General features: G+C 42.0%; 1 protein-coding gene across 3 annotated transcripts; it reads left to right on the plus strand.

Moving 5' to 3' along the window:
• The first annotated feature begins 2,079 nt into the window (after positions 1-2,079).
• On the plus strand, positions 2,080-11,231 carry LOC124186362 (cephalotocin receptor 1-like). 3 transcript variants are annotated; one of them, XM_046577999.1, is made up of 6 exons: positions 2,080-2,402; positions 2,478-2,685; positions 3,022-3,116; positions 3,369-3,649; positions 3,758-3,916; positions 8,215-8,499. In XM_046577999.1, the coding sequence occupies exons 1-6, from the start codon at positions 2,080-2,082 to the stop codon at positions 8,307-8,309; spliced, it is 1,161 nt and encodes a 386-aa protein (XP_046433955.1). In that variant the 3' UTR covers positions 8,310-8,499. The 3 variants fall into 3 exon arrangements, with proteins under 3 accessions (XP_046433955.1, XP_046433954.1, XP_046433952.1); XM_046577998.1 differs by lacking the exon at positions 8,215-8,499 and adding an exon at positions 11,043-11,231 and having other exon boundaries at positions 2,080-2,685; XM_046577996.1 differs by having other exon boundaries at positions 2,080-2,685.
• Position 11,232: the final 1 nt, after the last annotated feature.

Here is an 11,232-nt window from a genome sequence, read left to right on the forward strand (position 1 = left end):
CATTATCACCAATTTCGGGTTCGTTCAATGGCCTGTGGAGGCGCGATGTGACATTATAGAAGCGTAAAGAGTGCAATGGATTCAAATAGTGGGCTTCTCGGTTGAAAAAGGGTCGCGCATGTTGAACAGTGGTGTTTAAAAAAAAAATAGCTCCCCTAAACTTTTGAGAAACTGATAAATTTCGTTGTATTTTTGCAGCTGTTAATGAGTTCCTGAGAGTTCAATCAGTTGGCAAAAGCTCCTGCAAATCGATTCTGAGACTAAGTAGTTTTTTCATTCAAAAACTACGAAGGTAAATCCGTTTCCCATTTTGGAAAACGCTGGAATCGAATTGTGCATTTGCCTTTTGACACTTACTTTCTTGACGCGAAACGATTGCGTGACACACTCTCACACACACACACAGAGTCACAATTCAATTTTTTGATACACAGTTGATAGCTAGATATACAGTCCGACATTTTGATCTACACGTAATTCAGGAAACAACAATCATTCTTTAGCTCACGCAATTTTACATTTGCAATTACAACCATCAGGTTGATAGTAGGCTATAGTGCTGATCCGAATAGGTGGAATCAGATTAGGTGACAAGTGTCGAATATTAGGAAAACATGTATTTAGGCATTTCATAACTTGACAGTTGAAATTTTCGCGTACAGCCTGCAAGGTGTGGGGGTTATTTTAATGATTTCGTTATCAATTAATTTTGCACACCGTTTGGTATATATGTGTGTGTGTGTGTGTGTGTGTGTGTGTGTGTGTGTGTGTGTGTGTGTGTGTGTTTATTATAATATTTTTGGTACATTAAATTCTATTTCATTTTTTCCGTTGTAGTGGTGTGTTGAAACCCCCCGCCCGGCCATCTAATTTTAGTAAACACCCGCCTTGAGTCGTTCGTCACCTGTAGGTTTCAGATGTACTTCGGTCTTCGATGACTCGTGGCACCAAAAACCAAGTCGTACAACGGACCCGCACGTATACCCGCACGGGTTACAGGTTCTTAAAAATTTATTACCCAGTGCTGAACCGACGAGTGCATATAATTGACTCGCCTAAGCACGGTACAACAGAATAGCCTGCGTTCAAAAAACAATGGACTGATTTCTCATCCGAGTATATCGTAATAATACGTATTCAATTTCAAATGAACGATGGTTCGCAAAAACTTGGTCAAATTTGACGCATACATGTGACAATTGTAGTTTGAGCTAGGCAAATCTTTTGCAGATGTAACGAACGAACACATTCAATTTTTGAATTTATATCTATCGCGCCGTAGTGTCGACAACGTGTTTTTGATGAAAATGAATGTATAGGTATAACTTGCGACGGTATCTTTTTCGGTGGTATACCGATCAGATAACGTTATTCTTCCGATGCGTCGAAATTATATACACATACACATAGTATGTTCATGCGAACTTCCGGATCATATCAATGATGTAACTATATATAGTTGACAATGTTTCGTTTCACTTTGCGTCAATAACGAATTATGTGACAAACTCAATGGCAGCTGAATACCGAAATATGGTGAACACGCGGTTTTACTCGCACGGATTATACTTGCACAGGGTGCGAGAAAAAGTATTCGCGCGATGTATAATTGACTTTAGGGGTCAAGCTGGACGTATGGTGGAAAAGAAAATTAGCAATGCTGATGCGGATAAACAATGGAATTTTTTTCTGAAAACAAAGAAGTTCACAATATATATTTTTGAACGATCTAATAACTGAATAACTAATCTCGCGTTATATACGTATATATCGACTGCGTTGTACCCGAGTGCACAACTAACGCGATCAACTCACCTAATGTGCGAGCGCGCGCGTGCGTGCGTGCGTGCGTGCGTGTGTGTGTGTGTGTGTGTGTGTGTGCGCGCGCGTGTGTGTGTGTGTGTGTGTGTGTGTGTGAAAAAGGAATAAGAAACGTAAATCGTCCGTCACGAAGAATCATTATTCATTTTATTGTCGTCAGCGTTATTATAAATTATATACCTATAGAGCTGATCGCGAAAAGTAAGCCGCGTACAAGCAATTCGGTCAGTATAGGCTTCAACGCTGACGGGTTTAATAATGGTTAATTTTACGGGTGAAAACTCCGGTATTATCGAATTAACGACGGCTGGCTTGAATGGGACAACTGAAAATACTAACAAGAAGGATGATCCGCGAGACGAATATTTGGCAAGTTGGGAAATCGCGACACTGGCGGCGATGTTCCTTGCGGCTCTGGCTGGAAATTCTTTGGTGCTGCTCGCCATTTATCTCAGGAGATACGATGCTCCCAAGAAGAACCTTACAAGAATGCACCTCTTTATTCTACATCTTAGCGTAGCAGACCTATTGACGGCAATTCTAAACGTATTCCCACAGCTCGCCTGGGAGATTACCTTCAGGTATAACAATATAAATTACACGGCTTCGATAATTCACACAACGGGTTTCTATCTTACAAGGCGGATCCGTTACAGGTTTCAAGGTGGGCCGATTCTTTGCAAATTAGTCAAGTTCGGTCAACCGCTTGGCCCTTACTCGAGCTCGTACATTTTGACGGCAACGGCACTGGACAGATATAAAGCAGTTTGCCATCCGCTCGCCTATTCCAGCTTTACGTCCAGGAGGTCGAAAATTACGGTTTGCCTCGCATGGTCTTTGTCCTTGGCTTTCTGCATACCGCAGGTATAACGTGCATCAGTGATACAATTCGGGAAACGTCGCAACAAAATCATTCACATTTGAATCCTTTCTGTCAAGCCCAAGCATAATTAACGGTAGCACGCTCATGTTTAGATAATACCTTTGCGCGTGTGTATACCTGTAATAGCTGTCGTCACACGGTATACCTTTCTCCAACCCGTTGCATCTGGTTCAACTTGGTTCCAATGAACTGAAGGGGAAAGGGAAAAAACAAAAAATAAATAAACTAAGAGATCCAAATTACTTTTCTATAAACGACAATAATATGCGACGAAACAATGTCGTGAAACTTTCCCGTTAATTACTATCATTCGGCAGTTGATTGTGTTTTCGTACCAAGAGGTCTCGCCGGATATTTGGGACTGCTGGGCTACCTTTAACCCACCGTCCGGTGAACGAGCATACGTAACATGGTAGGTTTTCAATAATCTCCCGCTTATCATACTTGCGATACACAAGCATTATATATCATAGGTACGGTATATAGAAGTCACACACCAGTGCGACTTCGTGGTTCTATTTTGCCTGGAATTGTGAGTAACTGAATTAGACGGGCACGTATAGAGGGGGGAGGGGGCAAAGTAAATTAGATTGAAAGGGATAATCGCAAGGTGATCCAAACTTGTATGTGATCTATGTATAGAACGATTCCGTTGCCGGTGCAGGTACAGCATATCAATATTTATACTGCCGCTACTGGTCCTCGTCTATACCTACGCTTCTATATGCTTTGCGGTATGGAATAATACCGGAATCATCGGAGAGGCACGCGATACGAACGGTGGTCCGCTTCGCCAGCGGGCAATCATCTCCCGTGCAAAAATAAACTCGATCAAACAAATGATTGCCGTCATTAGCTTCTACGCTGTTTCCAGCAGTCCGTTCATCGCGTCTTTGCTTTGGGTAACTTGGGATCGGAATGCCCCAACATCACCCTACTTTGACGGTACGTTGTACAGTAAGCTCTGATTTCATTGGTTCAATAAATTATACCTGTAATACCAAAAAGTTCTGCGTATACGGGCAAGCGTGTGATCAACCAATTTTATTGCAGGTGCCGCATTTGCCATCCTCACTCTGATGAGTAGCTTGAACAGCTGCGTCAATCCGTGGATATATCTTGCGTTGAATCGCGAACTCTGGCGGGCCTTGACCGACCGCGTTTGCCTCTCAAGAAGTAATCGGGACGAAAATCGGAAGAATTGTCGTAAATGCAAGTACACATACATGACATCTATGACACGACGCACGCACGCGCACGCACACACACGTAGGTATTCACTTTTATTATATCTACAATAATTATGACTACAGTACGTGCTGTATAACGAACGTATACCTTACGAGACGCAAAGAAACGAATTGCATGCATCGACTAACGAATAATATTTCCAACACGTGCGGCATAAAAACAATCGTTGCTAGGGAAAAAATTTGCTCGAAGACTTGGGGGCGGGCATTCGGCACCTTGTTCGGAGCTCCGCTCTCCCGCTGCGGTTTGTCATAAACAAAAAACCAAGTAGGTATAATTCGAATATATCCTCGGACACTCGCCGAACTCAAAATGTACAAGGACCCTGGTATACTCATAGGCATGATCTTTTTTTTTTTATAACTATAACTTTGTCGCAAAGAAAACCACAGAAGTCCGTACGTGACCCCTCATAGTGTGTACAAATTCAACCTAAACGCTGTTATTAACAATTCGTTTTTCGTTGTTTCCGTTTCCATGAGAAACAGGCATTTACGCATGATACACATGTTCTTCCGGCGTACGTACGAAAATTATACACGTATGTATTTTACGTTATTCGAACAGCGAACGAGACTGCACCATGCGGCAGTACCGCATTGTCGATGAGTGAGACGACGATCGGATCGTTATACGTATCAAGAATGTCTCGTTACGCGAACTCGATCCTTCGCCGTCCTAATTCTGTGAACAATGATGGATGTATGCAACTAACGTGAACAAATTTCAATGCGGTAATAGGTTTTCGCATTATTGTGCCAACATTTACAGAAGCATGATATTTCGGTATCATGTACATACGTCGCATACTAATAGAACTGTAATCGTACGCGTTACCTATTGCTGTTGTTAGGTATTATCGGTAAATTATGTGCGCACGTAGAAATAATTAACATATGATACACGTCTTTAATGTAGCGATGTATATTTATAAACATTACCGAATCACAAATTTCCGTTCTTACGGTTGTCTCGCGTCCCTGCCCCTGCGAGCCGGCACTCACCATTGTTCATGGACTAATCTTAGAACAGTAATTAGCGAACATACGTGTTTCAATCACCGGATCTCTTTCGCATCGCGCATAGATATACTACGCGTATTGTACCGTATTGTGTGTGGAAATTTCATTGTTATACCTAATAATTATACTTCTTACCGTAAATCGTGACGGTTATGAAAAGGCGTAATAGGTACGATGTAACGTAATGCTTGTTACGATAAGCGGTCGTAGCGATTGTCTATACCTTTGATGCACGCGCGTAGAGTACATACCGATGTCACGCATTCCGTAACACTGACGGATGATACCCGGTACCTACCATAAATTCAAACGCGACCTCCGCGGATAAGTAGCTAGTTGTAAGAGATAATTGCAATAATATACAATAATCCAACTATACATATTATTGAAGTTAATTTAATTCACGCCATGTCTGTACATATAAGTTATACCAAGGTAGCAACGTTTGTTTAACAGAAAAGGATGTTTGTCTCTCTCTGAAAATATATTACGATGATTTACATTTCTTAATTGTGCGTTTCTCTGAATCCCCTCACGAGTCTTATTTTGTCGAAAGAATCCGAATACGTGGCGGGCGCACCTTTCAACGCTAATAATTGCACTGCAATTTCGTTGTTATACCCAAGTCGATGCGTCCGGATGTACAGCTGATATACATACCTGTGTGCATTGTACACGCTGGCTACATCCCCTGAGATATTGTAGCTTATGGGTGTGAGCTAGGAGGGATCGTTATAGTTTGATAGTGGGTGGGTGGCGGTGGAGCCGGGTGAAAGTCGTGGTGATGATAAAACTCGGCGTAGGTGGGCGGAGCCACCGTTTCCCAACCTCTCGGTGATTGATCCTGATGCATCTGGTGATGGTGCAGCCCTCCGTAGAAATACCTTGTCGGTACGCCGGCCGCGTTATACGACGTCGGTTCGAGGAGGCTCTGGAGATGTCTGATGTACGTTATCGCGTGTCTGAGCGACTCTATTTTTGATAATTTTTTTCCAGGAGGCTTGCAGACGGGAAGTTTCGACCTCAATAGTTCGAAGGCACGATTCATGTCACGCATTCTCGTCCGTTCCCTGTCGCACGCCGATTTCTTGTAATCTGAAAAATAGCAACCTGTAGGCAAGGAACTTGCATTACATCGCAAAATGATAAACTGTATGTATACAGGTATTCAAGACTCTTTCAAAGGGATCCCGCGAGACTATTTGTATTATAGATGCACCGGTGTCACGATTAACATACACAGACACGTTCACGAAACGTTATTTCATCGGTGCAGTGACTCATCTGTAAACCTGTGCACATGAATTCTGTGAGAGTTCATAATTTTTTGCAGATGATTGTACCTTTACCTGATTTTTTTTTTTTTTTTTGTTTGTTTCAAACGACTCAACTAATTGAGACTGGAAGAGTTCAAAATCATACGACGGATTCTCCAGATCCGTCGTCTACAACGTACTCGGAGGGTGAAAAGATCAGACTTTGGTTGTAGACCCAAATTGTACTCGGTACTTGTGAATTGTCTGCAATAAGTTTTTCTTGTGAAAGAGATGCGACATCTAGCGGATGATTTGGGTTTAAAATTGTAATTAGTTTTCATGGAAAATTGTAGATTTTCATAATTTATCGTAGAAATTTGTACTTTGCTACGAAAAAATACCACGATTTTTCACGATTATCTACAATCTTTTAGGCATCTTTACGATTTGCTACTATTTTCTTCGATTTTCTACGATCTGCAATTTTTCGTAGTTTGACGTAGAAACTATTTTCGCCAGGGAAATTTGCAGAGACTGCCAGACAATTGCGTAACAAAATTACAAGAATTCAGAGAAAATAGGAAAAAATAATTTAGGAGAAGCGCAAGATTGTATAATTTAGTGCAGAGAAGGTCGAAAAATATTCCGCCGAATTTTGAAGTAGAATCATTACGATATATGTTGCATATTCGCCAAATTCTCTGAACTTCTCTCCACTTCCATGAATCTCTATGTAAATTTCTGAAGATGTGTGCGGAGTATTTCAGAGAAATATTTTCGTCAGGGTATATTTTATTCTTATTTATCGTTACTTCCGCACCTGCGCCGCAGTTGTTACAGCCAGTAAATATTAGTCCCTGACCAATGAGTGAACTTGAAATCTAGCGGAAGTGTGGAAATATCGGAAGGTGAGATTGTAAAATCTCGACCCCCTTTACGTATCGCGCAACTCTGCTCATCTCCTCTGTATATCGCTGCCATTATAGAACGCGTAAAATAAGATTATAGCAGAAGCGGCTCATGCGTTTAGGTACATACATACATACATACGTGAATAGAGGTATGTACGGTGGTAGGATGAAAGTTTATTATGAAATTATTCGTTGAAATGAAAATCCAAGTAGCCGCCCCCCTCCCCCCACTAACCCTTTTCGCTCTGGGAGGGCTCTCTGTGTACCGGCCTGATGTGAGCTTGATGGAGTTGTTCCAAATGCGGATAGGGACCAACAATTTCCGGTCGTGGGACACGAATCATAATCACTTTTCCGTCATTCTCACCCTCACCCTCACCGCCATTGCCGTCGCCGCCGTCGCCATCACCTTCGCCCAGACAGCCTCGGTGCAGATCAAAACAGGTCGTAGCCTGATGCTGCCACCGTTTCCTTAGCGGTTGACGACGCGCAAGTGGCTGCACCGAACCACACGCCGCCTCTGCGATCAGATGTTAATTTTACGGACATAGTCACGATTTTTCTAACAAGGACCATCGTGGAACAACTACGCTTCCAATATAAGGCATAATTTAGTGAAGTTCGATCTGGATGCTTTTGAATAGAACAAACAACCCCAATCAGATTGAACAAATGGTTGGGACGAGTCAATATATGTATAAGCTCACAAAATTCGCCCACTTATTCAGACTGTTATAACAATACCCGTGTATCTGTAACAGATCCCCCATATTGGTGGAGACCGAACGTGATAAATGAAATTATGCTTGACGCCCTGATTGTTCGCGAGTGCGGTGGAGCCGCTGTAAGAAATCCTTACAATGCTTACAGCCAGATATAGGATATACGCATACCCATTATTGATACGTGTGTCAGGGAGAGAAGTTGGTAATTCTATTGCTAATTGTAGCTGCTCTACCCGAGTTTGTACCTTGCGTTCACTGCCGTTGCGAGATGGCCCCCGCCGTAAATATAATTAGCAATCCGTATCATTGACTCCTACCGTTATGCATTTATATTATGATCCATAGCTGGTGAACACGTACCTGTGTCGACGATCACAGACGTAGGTGCAATGGGTTCCTCGACAGTTGTTGCGGGTCGTCGATGTTGTTGCTGTCGATGATGCTGCTGCTGCTGCTGCTGCTGCTGTTGCTTCTTATTCTCATCCAAGTCCAGGAGAACTGGAGATTTCAAACTACTCTCATCTGTAGTTTCGTCTGTCGTCTGTTACCAGATATTATCAAATTGTACCGTTACGCCAAATGATTAGACAGAACATCGGTCTTACTGTGTTGTTGAGGCTTTAACTTTGACGAACGATTTCTTAATTTATTTCGAAATTGAACGTCTTCTTACATTATAATCAATAACTTGCGAGAAAATATTTCCCGAGGCATTAATCAACTGATATGCACCAACTGCACACGTCCCGGTTTGACGTAAATTATTGCCAGCCACCCACCCCCCCCCCCCCCCCCCCTGCACACGCACACACGCGCAAGTGATTTTTGTAGACCAAATTCTCTTGCTGTCATTTCTGGGAACCGGTGTGTAGTCGGAATAAAATTACCAGTCTGTCTCACAGCGGTCATTTTGATTTTGCGGCCGGTTTCGCATCCGCCTAATGAACAATGTTTTCCTCGATAATTCAAACAAAAAATTGTTGGAAGTTATTTCACGTCAAACGTTTTTACCGAAGCAGCAAGTTCTTTTCTTTCATACATTTGATAAACACTTTGTCATACTAGCAAATTTAGTCAGCGAAAATCATTTGCAGATACCTATGTACATGCGTTGCAGGAATGAACGGGGATGGTTGACTCTACGTTTAATGAAAGCACGAGTACACATATCAACTCTTCCGCGTCTGCCACATACTTTACACTTGCGATATCGTTTGATATCGCAAAATCCAACGACGCTGGCGAAATTTATCAACCAGTACGACACTCAACCGAAATGTCCTGCTCTGCGACGTTTTCCTGCCATTTGTCATATTGAAAACGTACATACCAAGTTTCATTCAAGCAAATATGTGTCAGCACCCGTTCAAATCCGACGCCGAAATAATGCGTCGCGGAGTGCCGGTACTTCACTTTTGGAACGTTTCGGCAATTCGACGACGAAGAAACAACTTTTAAATTACAAAGCAGACCGAGTCCTAACTGTACGTAACATACATATGCACATTATAGCACGTTAACTCAGTTTTTAGGAATAGGTCGCTTCAACAAAAATCAGTGATATGTATTCTGGTCTCGCAAACATATGCTATGATGATTCAAAGTATGAAAATTGAAGAGAAAACGTCCGCGGCAGCACAGCCGTATATTTTTACACTAGTCGGCGCGCTCCAATGATCCGCATTCGTTAATAATTATGTGAATATAATTAATGACAGGTGGGACGAGGAAGGTAAATCGTGCAAACGATTAATGAATATAATCATTGAGTTTGTATACCTCTATTCTTGACGTATCCGTACAGTCGTCGCTAACTTCCATATTCTATTCCGTCGCCTCAAGAACGAGTGAGTGAACCCAATAACCAAAAACGAGTCTTCCTGCACCCACGTTGGTATTGTCGTATAACAGGTATGTGCGTATACCTAGTATTAATGAATCCACACACGAGCCTCTGGTACGAATAATGATAGTGTAACAAAATTGATCCTGTCTCGTATCACGCGAAACGAGAGATCAAGTAACCCCCGGGAGATTTTTCTGTATTATATCTTTTAATATTTACAATTTCTCGGCTATACCGAGAAAATGCAGCATCGCTGGCAACAATTGAACAAGTACGTACACGTACAATACAGGTGCCCGTAGAGCGGAGCGCAATCGTCGTGTGTCTTCCCTGATCGGTACATCAAAATTATTAATTAATATTACAACTGTATAGGTATACGATGTTAAGGGACCTTCTGGGTTGGAGTTGTCACGGCCGACTAACAGGACTATAATATACGATATTATCAACTCGGTCTTCTCTTGTCCTCGTTGTTCTCGTATACACAGTCAGAAGAATGTAGATGCGACAGTTGTTATTTAATGTTAATTTCATCCGTTTATTAAGTATTCAGGTGTTCCAACAGAGGTGCTCATCGTTGTGTCAATAGAAATTAGTACCATTATACCGATATTATTCTTATAATAATATACACACCCCATCCACACGTGTATCCGTAAATATGTGTATCTATGCGCCCGCGCATACGTGTAAGAGGTGATCTGCGGTGTTGGAAGGGGGATTACATATTGTATAGATACCCACACCTACATTTCACCATTGAATAACCCGAGGGAGTGGCAATTTAAAAGAGTGCAGCAGCTTAGGAAGCGTCGAATTAGGAACGGCCGAGGTCGGGGAGATGTTTTGAAAGCACCCTAATCCTCCCCTACCATGCCCGCCACTCCGCCGATCCCGTTCACCGGTATGAGAAATATGTTTCTATAATGTGAATACACGGTTAAATGCACGTATTTCCTATCCAACCTCTATAATTGTACTTGCGGGCATTGATACAAATTAGAAAGTGTAATACCAGTTCGGGGAATGCTATAATAATAAACGTCGAGAATATTGCAGGTGGGTGTTCGAAAAAAAAAAAAAAATATATCACCCAACTCGCGACGAACTTTATCTTTTAGCGTCAGATAAGAATGATACAGATATTTCAGTTTAGCTATAGGTTCTGCAAATGCATACGTCATGCTCAAATAGTTGCAAAAATTACGTGGGCCATGAGTTGGGTTTCTGAAAGTTATATACGGAGATAAAAAATATGTTGTATCGTGATTGTTGTAGGTCTCAGACGTCAAATAATACTGCAAATTGCAAATAATTATTTCAGGTATCGCCAGCACGAGAAGTCCTTAGGGAAAAAGTACCTGCAACAATGATGTCATCACGAGCGTAACGCACTGGATATATTTAGAATCGGTAGCCATTCAAACTTGCCGTAGATGTCCAAACAAACCGCCGATCGGGTTACCGGGATTTAAAGAAGTTTTAAACGCACGATGTAAGAATTGATATTGCGT

This window comes from Neodiprion fabricii, chromosome 7 (assembly GCF_021155785.1).
Source record: "Neodiprion fabricii isolate iyNeoFabr1 chromosome 7, iyNeoFabr1.1, whole genome shotgun sequence".
Lineage (NCBI taxonomy): Eukaryota > Metazoa > Arthropoda > Insecta > Hymenoptera > Diprionidae > Neodiprion > Neodiprion fabricii.